At 33.2% G+C, this 23560-nt stretch overlaps 3 protein-coding genes and 1 pseudogene across 3 annotated transcripts; all 4 read left to right on the forward strand.

The window, feature by feature from the left end:
* The first annotated feature begins 341 nt into the window (after positions 1-341).
* Positions 342-6805, forward strand: LOC131633097 (subtilisin-like protease SBT4.14; annotated as a pseudogene).
* Positions 6806-6850: 45 nt separating this feature from the next.
* LOC131633081 (F-box/kelch-repeat protein At3g06240-like) lies at positions 6851-8152 on the forward strand. The gene has a single exon (XM_058903791.1). It carries the CDS (start codon positions 6865-6867, stop codon positions 8032-8034), a length of 1170 nt encoding a protein of 389 aa, XP_058759774.1. The 5' UTR covers positions 6851-6864; the 3' UTR covers positions 8035-8152.
* A 2628-nt stretch (positions 8153-10780) lies between these two features.
* On the forward strand, positions 10781-11707 carry LOC131633098 (uncharacterized). Its single transcript, XM_058903814.1, has one exon. It carries the CDS (start codon positions 10781-10783, stop codon positions 11705-11707), a length of 927 nt encoding a protein of 308 aa, XP_058759797.1.
* A 6740-nt stretch (positions 11708-18447) lies between these two features.
* On the forward strand, positions 18448-19683 carry LOC131633099 (F-box/kelch-repeat protein At3g06240-like). Its single transcript, XM_058903815.1, has one exon. The coding sequence runs from the start codon at positions 18448-18450 to the stop codon at positions 19681-19683; it is 1236 nt and encodes a 411-aa protein (XP_058759798.1).
* Positions 19684-23560: the final 3877 nt, after the last annotated feature.

A 23560-nucleotide genomic window follows, 5' to 3' on the forward strand; every position in this document is an offset into this window, starting at 1 on the left:
CCTTTGTACAGAATTTCTTGATATATTTCTTATTTCTTATCAATTAAACAATCAATTACTTATCAATTACTTATATATATATATATATATATATATATATATATATATATATATATATATATATATATATATATATATATATATATATATATATATATATATATATATATATATATATATATATATATATACTAAAAATGGTAAGGAATACAATTTCTTATCAATTAAGCAATTTCACATATAAAAAATAGTGTATACCAAAAATGAAAAAGATTGGAAATATATTTCATGCGTAAGAAATTTTTCTGTTTCAGTTTCTTGTCATTCTCTCAATTCATATCATGGTTGCCATAACATCTGAGAAAAAGGTTAGTAGTTCTCACATTCCATATGAACTCGCTTTATGTATACTTTCTAAATTGCCTCTTAAACCCCTAAAGCGATTCACATGTGTTCAAAAATCATGGTCTCTTTTATTTCAAAACTCTCAATTCATGAACATGTTCCACACAAATTTCTTCATATCCAAAACTAATGAGGATTCTCAAAACACCTCGCTTCTAATACATTTTACAAATTTTGTAAAGGGTAAAATACCCGTCGACGAGTTATTGTCTAAGCTTTCCGGTGATAGGTTTGAGGATATGGTTATAATTGATTGGCCACCTCCTTTTGCAGAGGATCATATATATATGGAAATGTTAGGTTCTTCCAGTGTTAATGGCGTTATTTGTCTCTACCAAGATTATGGCCATGAATCACCAATTGTATTATGGAACCCTGCTACCACAGAATTCAAGGTCCTTCCTCCTAGCTTTCAAGTATATAATGAGAACATTGAGTTTAACCCTCCTCCTAGTGCATTTGGTTATGATTATGTTACAGATGACTACAAAGTGCTTCGGGATGTTATTTTACCTGAAGACTCTCCCTATGAATTTTCTAAAGGTCCGTGGTTGTTTTTGCCTGAGAAGGATAGTCCTTTTTGGGAGCTTTTAATGAATGACGATGACATGTTTTGGTTGGAGGTAGAGTCCAAATATATTTACGCCGACCCTTTTTGGGAGATATATAGCCTAAAAAATAACAATTGGAGGAAACTCAATGACATTGATATGCCATTGGTATCGGGTTCTCGAGTAAACTCAAATGAATTGTGTCATTTTTTGGGGTTTGAAGATAAAATGTTTTCATTTGACTTTAGCAATGAGAAGTTCATTCTAACAGTTTTACCCTCAGATTCAAATTTCGAGTTTCATAATAATTGCAAACACCTCCTGATAGTAAATGAGTCAGTTGTTTTCGCTTATGATGATTGCAAAAATAATTATCATATATGGATTTTGGGTAAACTTGGTGTAAAGGAATCATGGACTAAACTCTTAAATATAGGACCTGTGAATGACCTTGGATATCCTATTGGAGCATGGAAGAACCACATATTCTTCTCCCATGGTCAAAAGATAGTCCGGTATAATTTAAGTACCCAAAAATTTGAGATATTTGAAATTTACGTATGGAAAGTTATAAGTTATAAGGAAGTTCTTCGTTCTATAGAAGGAATGAAAAATTAATTGTTATTGTAGTTTTATATCAAGTCATTCAACCAAGTGGTTTAGGGATATGATTACCAAGTTTTGGATTTTATTACAAGATAAATGTTATCAAAATTGCCTTGTTAGTTTCCCCATTTTAATTGATTATCAAATATTGGTATTATTGCTTTTGTATATTTTGGAGTTCAAACCACTTAAACATGTTTTAATTTTCTCTTCTTCTGATTTTATCTTTACATTTTTATATGGTTCTTGAACCCTTGTCTTATTTCCCTTAATGTTTACTTTTTCTTCACCATGAATATGCATATCCAGTGAATTTTAGCAACCATAAATTTAACTCGAATAATATATTCATACCGGGAAGGAAATCTGCAAATTCAAATGCTAATAATTAGTTGATTTAACATCCACATACACATTAGCTTTAAGAAAAGTATCATGGTGCGCCGTGTCTACAGCCAAGCATAACAGAAAAACATATTTAATATTGGGTTAAATATGGTTTTGATCCCTATAAATATCTCAATTTTGACTTTTAGTCCCTATAAAAAATATATTGACTTTTAGTCCCTAAAAAATTATTTTTACACTCACTTTTGGTCCCTCTACAGGGACTAAAACTGAGTGCAAAAGTAATTTTATACGGACTAAAAGTCAATCTTTTTTTATAGGGACTAAAAACCATTTTGGGTAATTTTATAGGGACTAAAAACATATTTAACCTTTTAATATTCATATTCAACTTATGAACATTCTAGATATACATATCCAAACCATATTCAACCTAAACCGAAGATATATTTCCGAAATCAACGTTTATTTTAACAATCAAAAGCCATATTAATGCAAGCAATGTATCAGGAAGAACATGTTCATTATCTGAAATTGCATTTTATTTTGCTCATTTTGATGTTGAGACACAAAAAAGGCTATTTTAGGGTGGAAAACTTGATTGAGAATTGATGGAGGTTCTTAAGACTTTTGATAGAAAAGATGTCTTTAATCACGAAGAAGAAGAATATGAAAGGGTGTTGACATTTTCAAAGATACATCTCTAGAATTGTCACCAGTTAAATAAGGGTGGCTCACTTGTCACACCCTTAATGTGTGTATAAAAATACCATACAGTGGTGATTGATTTCAGAGATGCATCTCTGAATTATTTTTTGACATAAACGGAGCTTGGCTCACTTGTCCAACCCTTCATCTATAACAATATATAAAGGCAAAACATGGTTTTGATGTAGCCTATTTTCTTTCCAATTATACCCTTTTCAAATTTTTTTTAACTTCAACTTCTCTTTACCAACTGTTATATGACACTTTTTATTTCTTTTTTCATTCTATTTTTTTTATTTTATAAATAATTAAATAAAAATAAAAAATCAACACATGAAAAATACTGTTTATATTTTTATCCGCTTGCACACCGAAGAAAGCGGACAGACGGGCACATGAGTGCCTGTCTGGACGCTAGTGTGAATATAGAGTGCATCTGGAGATGCATCTTCAGAATGTGGAAAGGCAAATTCAAGCTTTCAGTTTGTTCACTCTAACCTCATATTGGTAAACCATCTGCATCTTAAGCATTAATATTTTATAAGACAATGAGGAAATGTATAATTAAAAATAATCAAAACATATGTTTTAATCTCAAAAATCATGTCTCAATCTGGTTTAACTTGAAGTTATGCCATGGTGAATAATAGATTAATGTATTCAAGGCAATATGAGGCATGGTGAATAATAGATTAATGTATTCAAGGCAATATGAGGCTTGCATTGGAATTCAAGGAATAGGAGAGTCCTAATTCAAAGGGTTCTTTGTTTTTAAGCAATATATATCTACTGCACTTGAAAGTGATGTGCATGCCTTACAAAGTCTAAACAAACTAGTTGAAATTTGAAACATGCTTTCTTCTTATCCTTTCTTTTCTATATATATAAACCTATGGTTAGAGACCCTATACACTGTTTATAAGTCTAGCATGTCAATGCTAAACATGTTTTCTCATAAACTTACCAACTCATACTCACTTCTTTGGCTTCCAATACTGCTGATTCTACTTAGCAATGTTTCAGTTTATGGTGTTGAACAAAAGGCAATCACTTTCTTTCATCTAATATGTCAGTTTTTTTTTGTTCTTTGTTAATAACTTAGACACCATTTGTATGGTTTGCAGAACTTTTACATTGTTTTCTTAGAAGCTCATCCGGTTAGTAGGGAAAAAGCAGTAGAGAGTCATTTAAATATTGTCTCAGTTGTTAAACAAAGGTAGCCACAGTTCAAGCCTAAAATCACATAAAAGTGAGCAATCAAATACGACGTCGGTGTTTTAATTTTTGTTTACTTAGCAGCCATGTTGAAGCCAAAGAATCCATAGTATACAGCTATACAAAAAGCTTTAATACATTTGCTGCTAAACTCTCTGAGGATGAAGCCAACAAGTTATCTGGCATGACACCATTTTTCTATACTAGTCCTTTCATATCTCTATGAATTGAATTCTATATAATTAATCTTTTTTTTAATTATTTTTATTGTGCAGACATGAATGAAGTGGTCTCAGTATTTCCGAATCAGTACCGCAAGCTACACACAACAAGATCATGGAATTTTATTGGATTACCTTTGACAGCTAAGAGAAAACTGAAGTCACAGAGTGACACAATTGTTGCTCTTTTGGATACAGGTTTATAATTCCTTTCAAGTTTCAACTCATTTTCATTTTTTGTTTGTTTATTTCCGTGTTCTTCATGATAGTGTTATGAGAACATAAACTTCTGCGTTAATTGAGAAATGATAAACAAGATTGCTTTTGAAGCAAGATAATTGGAGCCAGATACTTCAAGCTTGACGGAAGATCTGATCTGTCTGATATATTATCTCCCATAGATGTGGAAGGGCATGGAACTCATACTTCATCAACAGCAGCCGGAAATCTTGTACCAAACGCAAGTCTCTTCGGATTAGCAAAAGGAACGGCTCGCGGGGCTGTGCCTTCAGCCAGGTTGGCAATTTACAAAGTTTGCTGGACAGAAGATGGATGTTCTGATATGGACATACTTGCAGCATTTGAGGCTGCCATACACGACGGCGTGGATGTCATATCGGTTTCGTTAGGCGGAGGAAATGCAAATTATGTGCAGGACTGTATAGCAATCGGCGCATTTCATGCCATGAGGAAAGGCATAGTCACGGTCGCCTCAGCTGGAAATGGTGGTCCAACTATGGCAACTGTCGTGAATAATGCGCCGTGGATTGTCACAGTAGCTGCTAGTGGCATTGATAGGGACTTCCAGAGCATTATCGAGATGGGAAGTCTAAAAAATGTTTCTGTAAGCTTCTATTAATTTTGCATCCGCCTATTCTACGTATTTATCTAATGTGTTTATATCTAACATTGAGAATTATGCAGGGAGAAGGAGTAAGCACTTTCAGTCCAAAAAAAAAAGCAGTACCCTCTTGTTAATGGGATCGACGCAGCTCGAGACTCTTCAAGCAAGGAAAATGCTAAGTAATTTCCGCTTTGATTTTCAACAATATCCGATTAAGCTTCTTAAATAACAAGGAAAATTAAATACTTTGGCAGGTATTGTGATGATGCCGACTCCTTAGATCCTAAAAAAGTGAAAGGAAAGATTGTTTACTGCCGATTTAGAACATGGGGCACTGATGCTGTTGTGAAAGGATTAGGAGGCATTGGTACCATAGTTGAAAATGATCAATTTCTAGATGTTACTCAAATATTCAGTGCTCCTTCTACCTTTGTGAATCAAACCACAGGTCAAATTATTACCAATTATATACAATCTACAAGGTAAAACATTCTCTTGTTTGTTTTCTAAGTAACCTTCTTACTCGATTATCTAAAAACATAAATATCTTGTTCAACAAAGATCACCTTCAGCAGTAATACGTAAGAGCCATGAAGTGAAAATACCAGCTCCATTTGTCCCGTCTTTTTCATCTAGAGGCCCGAATCCAGGATGTCAGCATGTCCTCAAGGTACTACCAGTAACTACTAGTTTCCTTCCATTTTTGTGATTATAGCTACTTGATTATTGTGTTGAATAATCTCTTGTCTGCAGCCTGATATAACAGCTCCCGACATTAACATCTTGGCAGCATATACACTTAAAACTTCGATTACTGGTTTAGAAGGGGACACTCAACTTTTCGAATTTACACTAATGTCCGGTACTTCCATGTCCTGCCCTCATGTTTCCGGAGTTGCATCGTATGTGAAATCGTTTCACCCGGATTGGACTCCTGCTGCAATCAGATCAGCCATAATTACCACAGGTGAAAACTAAAACTTATTTCACCTTCTTAGGACTACTCATGGTTTGGTTCAGACATTTCGCATAACTAATGTTGTTATATTCTTTGTCAAGCCATACCTATGAGCCAGAAATTTAACATGGAAGCCGAGTTCGCATTTGGTGCTGGTCAAGTTAACCCGACAAAAGCTCTGAACCCTGGTTTAGTATACGACATGGACGGCTTTGCTTATATTCAGTTCTTATGCCACGAAGGATACAATGGTTCGACGTTATCAGTACTAACCGGCTCTCCTATAAACTGCACTTCTTTGCTTCCGGGGATCGGCCATGACGCTATCAACTATCCTAGCATGCAATTAAGTGTGAAAACCAATACAGATAGAACAATAGGAGTTTTCAGGAGAAGAGTTACCAATGTAGGTCCTGGACCAACCATCTATAACGCGACCGTTAAATCTCCGTAAGGTGTTGAAATCATAGCGAAACCTACTAGTCTCATGTTTTCTCGCACCCTACAAAAGAAGAGCTTCAAGGTAGTAGTGAAAGCAAAATCTATGGCAAGCATGAAAATTGTATCGGGTTCACTTATTTGGAGACCCTATTGTTATCTACAGTCCATAAGGTTGCATTTAGCATTGGCTAAAATCAAAATTGTTTATATATATATATATATATATATATATATATATATATATATATATATATATATATATATATATATATATATATATATATATATATATATATATATATAGTAGAGTTGAAACAGAATAAAAAAATCAAAGCCATATGCAAAATTTAGATATTATTTATTATAAGGCTTTTTTTCTTTCCCATCTACTAAATAAATCAATAATTATTTCCAACTTGAAATTCTCATGAATCTTTTTTCTAGCACCGAAACAAACACAAGCAAACAAGTATTCCCACATTCCAAAAAGAAAAAGAAAAAAGCATAACTTGTGGTCTTCCATCCATCAAAATCAAAACGTATCTCTCTTCTCAGTAGGTTCAACTCATGGCTGAAGCATCATCAACAACAACCACAAAAAAGGTTAGTTCTTCTCACATTCCATACGAACTGGCTTTATGTATTCTCGCCAAATTACCTCTTAAATCCCTAAAACGATTCACATGTGTTCAAAAATCATGGTCTCTTTTATTTCAAAGCTCTCATTTCATCAACATGTTCAGCATCAATTGCATGTCTAAACAAGATGAAGATTACGAAAACACTTGCCTCCTCTTATTCGGACACACAGGCCCCCCTGAGAATCGGTGTGCCATGTATTCGCTTTCCAGTGATAATTTTGAGGATAGGGTTAGAATAGATTGGCCACCTCCTTTTCAAGGTAATGACTACCGATGTATTGAACCTTTAGGTTCTTGTAGTGTTAATGGCATTATTTGTATCTATGAAGGCGATGAGAATGACAATAATACAACAACTGTTTTGTGGAACCCTGCCACCGGAGAATTCAAAATCATTCCTCCTAGTATTCACTACAACATTGAGTTTAACTTTTGTCCCGATGCATTTGGTTACGACTCTATTACAGATGACTATAAAGTGCTTCGGAATGCTTTGATCGATGAGAATGACTTATTTATGGAGGATCCGCAAGTAGAAGAGATGTGTGACACTTTTTGGGAGATATATAGTCTCAAAAGTAATTCTTGGAGAAAACTGGATGGAATCAATTTGCCTCCTCCTGGTCCATGTATTTCTCTGGTGAATTTAAATGAATTGTGCCATTGGTTGGTGTCCGAACTCAAAAATCACATGTTGTCATTTGATTTTAGCACCGAGAAATTCTTAGCAACAACCTTACCGCTAGATTCAGATGAGAAAAAAGAATGTATCCTACAAAAGTTGATCGTATTAAATGGGTCTGTTGCTTTCATGTGTAGTAATTATTATGATAGGAATTGTTTTCACATATGGATTTTGGGTGAACTTGGTGTAAAGGAATCATGGACTAAACTCTTCATTGTCGGACCCTTACCTTGTTTTAAGTCGATTCCTATTGGTGCGGGGAAGAAGAACAATATATATTTTGCACAAGAATATAATAAGCTATCACAATTTAATTTAAGTACCCAAAAATGTGAGGAACTTAGGATAAGTATAGGTTATATTGTAATGTATAAGAAAGTCCTTGTTTCTATACCCCACTTAGTGGGATAAGACTTTATTGTTGTTGTTGTCATTCTTTCAGTCAGTGGGATAAGACTTTATTGTTGTTGTTGTCCTTCTTTCGATTGAAAGAATGAATAATTAATCGTTGTTGTTGTTGTAATGTAATCTCAAAGCATTCTGTATGAAATAATGGAACAAAACTTAGTTGTGTTTGTATTTTCACTTTACTTAGTTAATAAAAGGTAGCTTTGAGACTAAAACAATTCACATTGTATTACACCTTTCTGTATATACAATGTGAAGTCAATTTTTCTTGGTTATTCATCACCCTATTTTGCCAAACATTTTGGAACTCAGCCGGTATTGTATGAAGTAGCTACTATCATATGATTCTTTTAATTGATAATTTTGATGGGAAACTATACAAATTTCTTGCTCTTAGGTTAGCCTGAAGAACATGAAGATAGTTGTTAGTATAAACATGCTACCTGATAGGAATTCCACAAGTAGGACAAGTTATACCAAACTAGCACCTAATTAAGGTTGTTAGGGATGAGTCTTGCTCGGGTAGTGTTCTTAAATCTAAATGTATTCTATTATCTTTAGAGCATGAAAAATTGAAAATACATCAAATTTCTTAATAACTCGGTTTGGTCAAAGTGGTGGCAGTTAGAGGTCTAATTGAGGTCAACTGCATGTGAGGATTGCAAAATGTGTAAGTCAGTTGCAATAAGGAATTGAATTGAACAAATGCCAAAAGCATTTTTGTTCATCATCTTCAAACCTGAAATGCTTTTGAGTTCAAACCACTTTTCACACGTTATATTTTTCTATTTGAGGGCTGTCCATCTTAATTTTCTCAAGCAGTTATATCTATTTGTAGAAGAAAAAATCCACATGTCATTTCTAGTTTTACATGTTTCTCCTATTTTTACATGTATTTTACTTTTTTTTTCTTTCTATTTAGTACTTTTACATTCAATTATTCATAATATTTTGATTTTTTTCTTACCATCATAATTCTTTCTTTGACTCTTTTTTTAAACCATAACGTTGTTTTCATTTTGATTAACAAATGCGCGTATCAGACGGGTACTCGTGCGTTGGCAAGAATTTGTTACTAGTTTGTCTATATCCCTTGACATATAGCTATACTTGAAATTGTATTTTTTTTTAAATATCATTAATTAAAATATTGTGTGGATGACATAGTTTAACTGATAAGTGTTAATTGCGTTAAATGAGTATAAACAATTGATTTAGGGTTCAATTCCTGATAAAAGTAGTTGGAGGTAATATTTATAAATCAACAATCTTTTCAAAAAATATATCTATATCTATTATAAAAAAATCAATAATTTTATTTTATAAAAAATATCCATCTTTATTATAAATATAAGAGGAAAAAGGATATACACTGACAGTGTAAAATAATTTTACACTGTCAATCAATCACGACCATGTTAAGTGTCAAGTCACATTGTTATTTTTAAAAAAGTTATGTGACATGGTTAATTGATGAATCCCAATTAGATGACAGTGTAAAGCTATTTTATACGGTAAGTGCACTATCTTTAACCTTTAAATATAAATAGTTTAATGTTATTTTATACTGTAAGTGCACTATCTTTAACCTTTAAATATAAATAGTTTAATGTTATATTAAAAATGATACAAAAATAACTAGAAGGTATATTTATAAAAGTAATAATTAACTTTTGGAAAATTAAAAAGAGTTTATAAATTTTTTATTTATTTATAAATTAATTACTTTGGAGCGTATGACATGTATTAAATAATCATACACACCCATAAACAAAATGTATAAACGTGAACGAAATGGTGTGCTAAAGATAAAATAAATACCCTTTGCACACAATTTCTTAATATATATCTTATCAATTAAAGACATACAATTTCTTATCAATTAAACAACCAATTTCTTATCAATTAAGCAAACGGATATTTTACATTTAAAAAGAGTTTATACCAAAATTGAAAAAAAAAAAAAAAAAAAAAACTAAAAATGGCGAGGCATACAATATCTTATCAACTAAGCAAACAAATTTCACATTTAAAAAATAGTATATACCAAAAATGAAAAAGATTGGAAATATATTTCATTTCATGGCTAGCAAATTTCACGCTGCATTGTGTTCATTTAAAAGCTTTTATGTTTCAGCTTCTTCCCATTCTCTCAATTCATATCATGGTTGTCATAACATCTAAGAAAAAGGTTAGTATTTCTCACATTCCATATGAACTCTCTTTATGTATACTCTCAAAATTGCCTCTTAAACCCCTAAAACGATTCGCATGTGTCCAAAAATCATGGTCTCTTTTATTTGAAAACTCTCGATTCACGTGTATATACCAAAAATGAAAAAGATTGGTAATATATTTCATTTCATAGGTAGCAAATTTCTCGCTGATTTGTGTTTATTTAAAAGCTTTTCTGTTTCAGTTTGTTGTCATTCTCTCAATTCATATCATGGTTGCCATAACATATAAGAAAAAGGTTAATGGTTCTCACATTCCATATGAACTTGCTTTATGTATACTCTCTAAATTGCCCCTTAAACCCCTCAAACGATTCACGTGTGTTCATAAATTATGGTCTCTTTTATTTGAAAACTCTCAATTCATGAACATGTTCCACACAAATTTCTTCATATCCAAACCTAATGAGGATTACGAAAACACCTCTCTTCTCTTAAATTTTGTAAGCGAAAAATAAGTCACCGAAGACTCTTTGTCGAAGCTTTCCGGTGATAGGTTTGAAGATATGGTTATAATGGATTGGCCACCTCCTTTTGAAGAGGATCATGCAAATATGCTGATGTTAGGTTCTTCCAGTGTTAATGGAATTATTTGTCTCTACCAAGATTATAGTGATGGAACACCAATTGTATTATGGAACCCTGCTACTAAGGAAACCAAGGTCCTTCCTCCTAGCTTTCAATTATATAACGGGAAAATTGAGTTTAACCCTCCTCCTAGTGCATTTGGTTATGATTGTGTTACACATGACTACAAAGTGCTTCGGAATGTTTTGTTTTTACCTGAAGACTCTCCGTATGCATTTTCTAAAGGTCCGTGGTTGTTTTTGCCTGAGAAGGATAGTCCTCTTTGGGAGCTTTTAATGGATGACGATCACAAGTTTTGGTCGGAGGAATATATTGACCCACACCCTTTCTGGGAGATATATAGCCTAAAAAATAATAATTGGAGAAAACTCAATCACATTGATACGCCATTGCCTTTTACGACATGTCGTTCTCTGGTGAACTCAAATGAATTGTGCCATTTTTTGGAGGGCGGGGATAAAATGTTTTCGTTTGACTTTAGCAATAAAAAGTTCATTCAAACAGTTTTACCCTCAGATTCAAATTTCAAGTATCATTCTGAGAACCAACACCTCCTGATTTTAAATGAGTCAGTTGCTTTCACTTGTTATGATTGCGAAAATAATTTTCATATATGGATTTTGGGCAAACTCAGTGTAAAAGAATCATGGACTAAAGTCTTAACTATAGGACCCGGAAATGACCTTAGTTATTCTATTATTGGAGCATGGAAGAGCCATATATTACTCTCAGTTTATCCTAAGATAGCCCGGTATAATTTAAGTACCCGAAATTTTGAGGAATTTGACTTTTACATATGGAAAGTTATAATTTACAAGGAAGTTCTTAGTTCTATGGAAAGAATGAAAAATTGAATGTTGTTGTAGTCTTATATCAAGGCATTCAACCAAGAGGTTTAGGGACATGATTACCAGATTTTGAATTTTATGAATGCTATCAAAATTGGGTTGTTAGTTTCCCAATTTAATGGATTATCAAATATTGGTATTATTGTTTTGGTTTATATTTGAAATATCTTATTATTAGTCATATTCTATCCTGCCAAACATTTTTGTATTTAGGTATTGTATGCTTATTTTATGCTTTTAATCAGTTTTATCAGCTTGGCTAGGCTAAGAAATGAGTAATCTGCATGATGCAAAAGGTTGCAAGCTAGCTATGAATTTTATGGACATGCAGGAACACATTAACTTGTGTAACTGTGAAGTAGCTACTATGATATGCTCTATTCAATTAAAATTTTGGACATGAAAACTATACAAACTTATTATTTCTCTTAGATTAGCATGAAGAACATGGATACATTCTTATAAGAAATCAAGTGAATCATCCATCACAATTCAAAGTTCAAACCCTCAAACATGTTACTCGATAGTATATTTTTCTCTAACTGTGTAACTCATTAGCAAGAAGGAATTGAACAAGTGCCATAAGTTTTTTTTTTTGTGTATGGTATACTTTGGAGTTCAAATCACTTAAACATATTTTAATTTCCTATTTAATTATTTATAAAATTTTAAGTGAAACTAAGTCACATAATACAGATATTCAAAACTCATTCGGGACTGGATATTGAGTTCTTAAGCATTCTTTTGATTTTATCTTTTTATTTTTATATGGTTCTTGAACCCTTATCTTATTTCCCTTAATGTTTACTTATTCTTCACAATGAATATGCATTTCCAATTAATTTTAGCAACTTTTCAACACTCAAAAGCTAGATTAATGCAAGCAATGTATAAGGAAAAATATGTTCTTTACTTGAAATTGTAGTTTATTTTGCTCATTTTGATGTTGAGACACAAAATAGGCTATTTTGGGGTGGAAAACTTGATTGAGAATTGATGGAGGTTTTTAAGGATTTTGATACAAAATTGTCTTTGATCATGAAGAAGAATATGAAAAGGTGTTGTCTTATATATTTTTCCGTTGACATTTTCGAAGATACATCTCTAGAATTGTCACCAGTTAAATAAGGGTGGCTCACTTGCCACACCCTTAATGTGTGTATAAAATTAAATACCATACAATGGTGATTTCAAAAATACATCTTTGAATTATTTTTTTAACATAAATGGGGTATAAGAACGACATATATTTCGCACAAGAATATAATAAGCTATCACAATTTAACTTAAGTGCCCAAAAATGTGAGGAACTTAGGATAAATATAGGTTATATTGTAATGTATAAGAAAGTCCTTGTTTCTATACCCCACTTAGTGGGATAAGATTTTATTGTTGTTGCTGTTTTGTTGTTGTCATTCTTTCAGTCAGTGGGATAAGAATTTATTGTTGTAGTTGTCCTTCTTTCGATAGAAAGAATGAATAATTAATCGTTGTTGTTGTAGTGTAATCTCAAAGCATTCAATCAACTATCAAGAAGTTTATGGACATGATTTCCTGATTTTGGATTTTGTTACAAAAAGGCTTAGTTGTTGTTGATTTTTTGTGTAATCAAGGAATACTATTAATGCAAGAACAAAGGGTTCCCGAACCTTTTACACGATAAAACGGGAAAATCCCGACAAAAAGAAAGAGGAAATTGCAAGCCAATTACAAACCAAAAGATTACGACATATATAGTAAAGGATCTTTACTAAATTCGTAAAAGCTAGAATTGGGGTATGTAATATCACCTATGCAATTCTATTTCCACACCAAAAATTTAATACTCCAAACCATGTCGTTGACATTCCACTCATCGTTACGGAAGCACACCCCATTCCGAATGAGCCAAATGGTCCAAGTTGTTGCAAGCCAAATGACTCCCCTTTTTTTCTCCCTTAAATTCTTCCCTTTACAAAAAGAATACCAATCTCAAAAACACGAAAGACACCCCTCCTCCTCCGAAACGAACGGTTTATCCACCCATAACACTATTTCTTTCCAAATATACTTCACTATTTTGCACAAGAAAAAAGAATGTTTCCCTCTTCCAACTCAACACCACAAAAAGCACAATTTAAAGAATTCAAAGGAAACTCAATACCTCTAACCTTCAATAATTCCTTCAAAGGAAGCCTATTTACACAAAGTCTCCAACCGAATGTCCTTATCTTGTAAGGAACCTCCATCTTCCAAATTTTCTCCAAAGAGCAATCAAACTTATTTGGAGGGCCATAAGGAGTACGAAAAGAAGCATAATAGCCATAGCAAGAAGCAACCGTAAATACACCTCCATCTTCTCCTTTCCACTCAACTTTATCGCGATCCACACCTCCCACCACAATCCCACCTAAGAACATCTCCAAAGAATTAAAATCCATCCTATGCTCCAAAGTCAAGGATGAGAGATTCACACCTAAATCCCCCCCAACTTCCATACACCATTCCTCCACCCTCCCATACCGGCTACCAAAACTAATTTCAAACTAGACAAAGAAAATAAATCCGGATATTTCTCCCTCAACGAAACATCATCCGCCCATTTCACTTCCCAAAAAGGGGTATTAAAACCATTACTAATAACAAAATTGCAATGAACCACCATAGGATCTTTTAAAGAATTAGATCCAACTTTGAGAATATCTTTCCACCAAGAAGAATTATAAGAAGAATAAAGAGAAGATTTAACTCCCTTACTATCTTGAAAAATTCTCATAGAAACATCCCCATACCGAGCTTTCAACACACCATATCATAAACAATCCGAACCTTTAAGAATTTTCCATCTCCACTTATTAAGAAGAGCAAGGTTGAAATCTTCAATATTTTTTATTCCCAATCCACCATTCTCCCGTGGAAGACAAACTTTCTTCCAACTCAACTAATAAATGTTATCAAGTTTATGGACATGATTATCTTGTCTGCTTCCCAAATTTGATTGATTATCAAATATTGGGATTACTGATTTGGATTCTGTTTGAGGTTAATCGATTAAGATATAGTTTAAGAAAGACCAATATGAAGTTTCTTTTATCAATAATGGGATAAAACTTAGTTGTGTTTGCATATTTTCACTTTATTTAGTAATTCACATTGTATCACACCTTTCTGTATATACAATGTGAGGTCAAATTTTCTTGGTTATTCATCACCATATCATTTTGGAAATCAGCCGGTATTGTATGAAGTAGCTATTATCAATATGAAGCACAGACTCCGACACAGACACCGAGACACGACACGACACGGACACTCCGACATCGATAATGTTGAAAATATAGGACACCGACACCGTTACATATAAGCTAATATTTGAGTTTCATTTATCCATATATTGATCAAAATTAATGTCGTTAATTTTTTATTGATAACATTGTTTTAATACATGTTTAACCTTTTTAGATGTGTGTAAGATTTGTCCAAAAAATATATAAGTGTGTGTTGAAGCAAAGAAAAAAATTTGTTTGAAATATTTGTCTGAGTTGTCTGACATATGTGGTATGAGTGTCATATGAGTGTCAGAGCAAAGAAAAAAACCATTTTTTATGGGACACTTGTCTGACTTTTCTGACACTTATTTGACTTTTCCGACAAGTGTCGTACGGGTGTCATACAAGTGTCGGACACCACGACACGCCTAGTCCTAAAATTGTCTGTGCTTCATTACTATCATATGCTTCTTTTAATTGAAAAATTGTATGAAGTAGCTACTATTAAGTAGTGTTCTTGAATCTAAATGTATTTTATTATCTTTAGAACATGAAAAATTGAAAATACATCAAATTTCTTAATAACTCACTTTGGTCAAAGTGGTGACAGTTAGAGGTCTAATTGAGGTCAACTGCATGTGAGTATTGCAAAATATGCAAGTCAGTTGCAAGAAGGAATTGAATTGAACAAATGCCATAAGCATTTTTGTTCATCATCTTTAAACCTGATATGCTATTGAGTTAAAACTATTTTTCACATGTTTTATTTTCCTATTTGAGGGTTGTCCATCTTAATTTTCTCAAGCACTTTTATCTATTTGTAGAGAAAATAAAGGCTTGATCCACATGTCATTTATAATTTTACATATTTCTTCAATCGCACCAAATTCTTTTTTTTTGTTAAAATTTAGTTCGGAGATACATATCCGAATATTTCGGAAGTTAATTTACATATATATCTCCGAAGTCACATTTCTTCCTTCGTAAATCAACCAGTCACCCTTATTTTTACATGTATTTTACTTTTTTTTCTTTTCTATTTAGTACTTTTACATTCAATTATTCATAATATTTGAGTTTCTATTTTTTTCTTACCATCATAATTCTTTCTTTGACTCTTTTTTAAACCATAATGTCGTTTTCATTTTGATTAACAAATGCGCGTATCGGACGAGTACTCGTGCGTTGACAAGAATTTGTCACTAGTTTTTATACACTACAAGAAATACTATAATTTGCCAGGGGTTAAACCCCTCACTAAAGGCAAAAACCCCTCACAAATGCACAATTTGCGAGGGGACAGCTCCCCAAGCAAAACAGGGGGTCACAAATCCATTACCGAGGTGGTATCCACTTCGCTAAATAGCCAGGGGCTTCCCTCCTCGCTAAATGAAAAGTCAAAATTCTACTCTGCAGCCTACAGAAATAGGCACCAGCTACCAGTCTGCAAGGGGGCAGACTGCGTCAGATATTTTGCTTGGGGGTTAGCCCCTCGCAAAATGCAGCATATATATTTTTGCTTGGGGATTAGCCCCTCGCAAATTGTTTATATTTTGAAAAAAAATATAATTTTCAAAATCATACATAATAATTAAAATTTATATATATATATATATATATATATATATAATTTAAATTAAAATATATATATATATATATAATAATAATTCAAATTAAAACAAAATTATTATAATACATATAATAATTAATATTTAAGCAAATATATTAAAAATTAAACTCCATACAAAATTACAATAATATTTAAAAATAAGTTCAAAATAGTTAACACAAATTGTTCCATACAAATTAAAATAAATTTAAATATGTAAATTTAATTATTCCCCCCATCTTGTTCCTCCTCTTCTTCATTAGCTCCTCCATATCCACTAGTTCCTCCAAATCCACCACCACCCATATTTTGTGAAGCAAAAAATTGATCAATCCTTTGTGACCGCTCATTTGCAATTCGCATTGCTTCTTGACACTCTTGTGCCTGCCTCCTCATTTCTTCCTGAAATTCTCTCCTCATTTCTTCTCGTAATTCTCTTTCTCTTCTTTGCATTTCCTCCTGCATCTCTAATTGTTTTCTCTTCATCTCTTCAATTTCCAAATTTCTTGCTGCTACTTGTTGTGCTGCCTAAGTATTTGCCAAGTTTCTCACAGTTTCAAGCATTTCGGCAGTTAATATAGGTGGAGTGGATGATCCTTCTCCATCAGCATATCTCATTTTGAAATCTCTACTACGCCGCTTGATATTTTTGGAATACCCTCCAGTACAATACATTCTCCCATTTTTCTTCTTTCCACCTAAAACCTTATACCAAGTCTGAAAACCAATACTAGGGTCAACAGGATACCCCAGTGGTGGTTCGGGTATTTCAGGATGCTCTGACAACTTGACATATAGCTATACTTGAAATTGCATTTTTTTTAAATATCATATATTGAAATATTCATTTTTATTGTGTGGGTGAGATAGTTTAATTGGTAAGTGTTAATTGCGTTAAATGAGCATAAACGATTGATTTAGGGTTCAATTCCTGATAAAACAGTTGGTGGTAATATTCATAAATCAACAATTTTCTTAAAAAAATATTCATCTCTATTATAAAAAAATCAATTATTTTATTTCATAAAAAATATCCATCTTTATTATAATAATAAAATGTTTAATGTTATATTAAAAATGATACAAACAATAACCAGAAAGTATATTTATAAAAGTAATAGTTAACTTTTGAAAAATTAAAAGGAGTTTTTAAAATAATTTTTTTATGTATAAATTAATTACTTTGGAGCGGGTGACATGTAAAAAATATAAATTAAATATCCTTTGCACACAATTTCTTAATATATTTCTTATCAATTAAAGACATACAATTTCTTATAATTAAACAACAAATTTCTTATCAATTAAGCAAACGAATGTTTTACATTTAAAAAGAGTTTATACCAAGATTGAAATATATATATATATATATATATATATATATATATATATATATATATATATATATATATATATATATATATATATATATATATATATATATATATATATATATATATATATATATATATATAAATGGCGAGGCATACAATATCTTATCAATTAAGCAAACAAATTTCACATATAAAAAATAGTATATACCAAAAATGAAAAAGATTACTTTGGAATGGATGACATTTATTAAATAACTATACCCGTATACAAAATGTATAAAGGTGAACTAAGTGATTTTCTTTATATATGAAATAAATAACCTTTGTACAGAATTTCTTAATATATTTCTTATTAATTAAAGATATACAATTTCTTATCAATTAAACAATCAATATATATATATACTAAAAATGATAAGGAATACAATTTCTTATCAATTAAGCAATTTCACATATAAAAAATAGTATATACCAAAAATGAAAAAAATTGAAAATATATTTCATGCGTAACAAATTTTTCTGTTTCAGTTTCTTGTCATTCTCTCGATTCATATCATGGTTGCCATAACATCTAAGAAAAAGGTCAGTAGTTCTCACATTCCATATGAACTCGCTTTATGTATACTTTTTAAATTGCCTCTTAAACCGCTAAAGCGATTCACATGTGTTCAAAAATCATGGTCTCTTTTATTTCAAAACTCTCAATTCATGAACATGTTCCACACAAATTTCTTCAAATCCAAAACTAATGAGGATTCTCAAAACACCTCGCTTCTCATACATTTTGCAAATTTTGTAAAGGGTAAAATACCCGTCGACGAGTTATTGTCTAAGCTTTCCGGTGATAGGTTTGAGGATATGGTTATAATAGATTGGCCACCTCCTTTTGCAGAGGATCATATATATATGGAAATGTTAGGTTCTTCCAGTGTTAATGGCGTTATTTGTCTCTACCAAGATCGTGGCCATGAATCACCAATTGTATTATGGAACCCTGCTACCACAGAATTCAAGGTCATTCCTCCTAGCTTTCAAGTATATAATGAGAACATTGAGTTTAACCCTCCTCCTAGTGCATTTGGTTATGATTATGTTACAGATGACTACAAAGTGCTTCGGGATGTTATTTTACCTGAAGACTCTCCCTATAAATTTTCTAAAGATCCGTGGTTGTTTTTGCCTGAGAAGGATAGTCCTTTTTGGGAGCTTTTAATGAATGACGATGACATCTTTTGGTTGGAGGTAGAGTCCAAATATATTTACGCCGACCCTTTTTGGGAGATATATAGCCTAAAAAATAACAATTGGAGGAAACTCAATGACATTGATATGCCATTGGTATCGGGTTCTCGAGTAAACTCAAATGAATTGTGTCATTTTTTGGGGTTTGAAGATAAAATGTTTTCATTTGACTTTAGCAATGAGAAGTTCATTCTAACAGTTTTACCCTCAGATTCAAATTTCAAGTTTCATGATGATAATTACAAACACCTCCTGATATTAAATGAGTCAGTTGTTTTCGCTTGTTATGATGGCAAAAATGATTATCATATATGGGTTTTGGGTAAACTTGGTGTAAAAGAATCATGGACTAAACTCTTAAATATAGGACCTGCAAATGACCTTGGATATCCTATTGGAGCATGGAAGAACCACATATTCTTCTCCCATGGTCATAACATAGTCCGGTATAATTTAAGTACCCAAAAATTTGAGAAATTTGAACTTTATGTATGGAAAGTTATCAGTTATAAGGAAGTTCTTCGTTCTATAGAAGGAATGAAAAATTAATTGTTATTGTAGTTTTATATCAAGACATTCAACTAAGTGGTTTAGGGACATGATTACCAAGTTTTGGATTTTATTACAAGATGAATGTTATCAAAATTGCCTTGTTAGTTTCCCCATTTGAATTGATTATCAAATATTGGTATTATTGTTTTTGTATACTTTGGAGTTCAAACCACTTAAACATGTTTTAATTTTCTCTTCTTCTGATTTTATCTTTACATTTTTATATGGTTCTTGAACCCTTGTCTTATTTCCCTTAATGTTTACTTTTTCTTCACCATGAATATGCATATCCAGTGAATTTTAGCAACCATAAATTTAACTCAAATAATATATTCATACCGGGAAGGAAATCTGCAAATTCAAATGCTAATAATTAGTTGATTTAACATCCACATACACATTAGCTTTAAGAAAAGTATCATGGTGCACCGTGTCTACAGCCAAGCATAACAGAAAAACATATTTAATATTCATATTCAACTTATGAACATTCTAAATATGCATATCCAAACCATATTCAACCTAAACCGAAGATACATCTTCGAAAGCAACGTTTATTTTAACAATCAAAAGCAATATTAATTAATGCATGCAATGTATAAGGAAAAACATGTTCATTATCAGAAATTACAGTTTATTTTGTTCATTTTGATGTTGAGACACAAAAAAGGCTATTTTGGGGTGGAAAACTTGATTTAGAATTGATGGAGGTTTTTAAGGGTTTTGATAGAAAATTTGTCTTTGATCATGAAGAAGAAAACTATAAAAGGGTGTTGTCTTATATATTTTTCAGTTGACATTTCCGAAGATACGTCTCTAGAATTGTCACCAGTTAAATAAATGTGGTTCAGTTGCCACACCCTTAATGTGTGTATAAAAATAATATATAATGGTGATTTCAGATATGCATTTCTGAATTATTTTTTGACATAAACGAAGTTTGGCTCACTTGGCTAACCTTTCATGTGAATATAGAATGCATCCGGAGAGGCATCTTCACAATATGGAAGGACAAATTCAAGTTTTCAGTTTATTCACTCTAACCTCATATTGGTAAACCATCAGCGTCTTAAACATTGTTATTTTATAAGACAATGAGGAAATGTATAATTAAAAATAATCAAAACATCACGTTTTAATCTCAAAAATCATGTCTCAATCTGGTTTAACTTTTTTTTTAAATAAGCAATTGATTACGATATCGCACTAGGGGTGTAACCCAAACGAACAAATTACAAATTCGGAAAGCAAATAAGCGGTAACTTGTACCACTCGTAAAAGGAAGAGAAGGAAGAGTTCAATTGTAATCTAGTTAGCCAACTCCACGAAAAAAACATTACATTGAAAACCACCGTGTCAAAACAATAGGATGGTTGATCGAAAACAATGGAATTACGCATAATCCAAACGCTCCAAATCAAAGTCATCCAAATCGTATTAATCTTCACCTTAGCGGCAACCCCCTTTGTCTTCTCTTGAATAGCATCAAACAATAAGAACTCTTCAAAGTTGAAAAGAACATCTTCCCCTATCCACCCATAGATCTTCTCCCACACCTTCAAGGAAACATTACAAGAAAAGAAAATATGAAGCAACGATTTCGGTTCATTCCCGCAAAAAACACACGACAAACAAGAGATATTATCCACTCCTCTATAAATCAAAGCATCAATAGTAGGGATCCTTGAAGTAAAGAATCTCCACGCAAAGATTTGAATCCTTAACGAGAGCGACAAACTCCACACAATCTTCAGCCTTCCTAACACTTCGGGCTGCCAAGCACTACTCTTCCGGGAAGCAGTCAAGCACGCCGCTGATGCCACCGAAAACAGCCCGTCAAGATTTGGAATCCACTCAAAATTATCCTCAGCACAACTGCTGAACCGGACAGCTGCCAGCAGCAAGAGGAGTTGCTGCCACTCAGCACCTAGCGCAGCACTGGAAGCGACTAAGCGAGCCGTTTCCTCCGATCCAAAGATAACAATCGGAATCCAAACAACATCTCCATCCAACCTGTTAACAGCATCAAAAACAAAGACAAAAGTATTTGTTGAAACCAAGAACAAATCCGGGAATAAGACTTGGAATGATTTGTCCCCCCACCACTTACTAGTCCAGAATAAAACATTCTTGCCGTTGCCCACAATGCAACGAATATGACTCGAGAAGCCGTCGTCTCCTAACTTCGACTTAATATCATTTGCTAGAACATCCCTCCACCACATAGATTCTTTAGATTTGCCTCCTCCTTCGACATAACCTTGCACCTTCAACTTCGGAACAACATATCTTGCTTCCAAAAAATTGCGCCAAATTGCATTATCGTCCGTAAGAATTCTCCACTTCCATTTAAGGAGGAGAGCGTTGTTAATTTCACCCACATCTCTAATTCCGAGACCACCTTTATCCTTTGGTTTGCAAACCTTAGTCCAATTGACCCAATGGATACACCTAGAATCCTTGTTGCCTCCCCAAAGAAACTTACTAATGATTCCTCTAATTTCCTTTATAACCACGCCCGGAGCTTTGTAGAATGATAATAAGAATGTGGGTATAGCGTTAAGGACCGCATTGATGAGCGTCATTCTACCACCTACGGAGATAAATTTCCCTTTCCAAGAAGAGAGTCTACTCTTGATTTTGTTAACTACTCTCGTCCAAACTCTCCTCCTACTATGATTGTCGCCCACACTTATGCCAAGGAAAGTGAAGGGGACCGCACCCCTTTTACAACCAAGGAAGTGAGTAGCCGAGTTCAAGAACCACTCTCCAACATTTACCCCATACACGTTGCTTTTTGAGAAATTAATTTTCAAACCCGAGACCAATTCGAAACCTCTTAGCACTACTTTCAAACTCCAAAGGTCGTCACTAGTAGTCTCTCCGATGATAATGGTGTCATCCGCGAATTGTAAAATATCCACACTCTCCTCTTCCCCAAATGAAAACGGATGATAAACCCCCATGATCGCCGATTTCCTCACAAGAGCCGTTAGTCCTTCCATAGCTAAAACAAAGAGGAACAGAGAAATGGGATCTCCTTGTCTCAATCCCTTTTGAACCGGAAATTCTTTAGAAGGACTACCATTCACAACCACGAACATAAAACTTTCGAACACACAAGCTTCCATCCACGATTGCCACTTCTCCCCGAACCCCATGGACCTTAACACAAATCTAAGATAGTCCCAAGAAACGGTATCGTAAGCCTTTTCAAAATCCACCTTAAGAAAAAAGCAACTCTTCTTGAATCTTCTTGTCCAATCAATTATTTCGTTCACCAACACTACACCGTCCATCATATTTCTTCCTGGCACAAAGGCGGCGGTTTGGTTAGGGGACACCAACTTACCGATCACCAACTTAATTCTAGCGGCCAACACTTTAACGACAATCTTGTAGAGACTCCCCACCAAGCAAATGGGGCGGTACTCGCTTAAGTTTTGGGGATTGTTTAATTTTGGAATAAGAGCAATGAAAGAAGATTTAATGGACTTCACTAACTTTCCTTTGGAGTGGAAATCCAAGAAAAAACTCATTAAATCTTCCTTAAGCAAAATCCAAAACGACTTGAAGAACTCCAACGTGAAACCATCCGGCCCCGGACTCTTATTCCCATCACACGCCCATATAGCCTCCTTCACCTCCGCCTCAATGAACGGAGCTTCCAACAACTCCCTATCCAAAGTGGACAACTTGCCAAGACCTAAGTCAAGAGGAACCGGTCTCTCTCCCACTCCCTCTTTGAAGAAACCGCTAAAGAAATCGGAAACACAGCTTTTTATGTCATCCGCATCCTCCACTCTCCCCCTATCGGACTCTAGAGTACACAAAGAATTCCTCCCCTTTCTACATCTCAACAATCTATGGAAGA

Source organism: Vicia villosa, unplaced genomic scaffold, assembly GCF_029867415.1.
Source record: "Vicia villosa cultivar HV-30 ecotype Madison, WI unplaced genomic scaffold, Vvil1.0 ctg.001069F_1_1, whole genome shotgun sequence".
In the NCBI taxonomy this organism is placed as follows: Eukaryota; Viridiplantae; Streptophyta; class Magnoliopsida; order Fabales; family Fabaceae; genus Vicia; species Vicia villosa.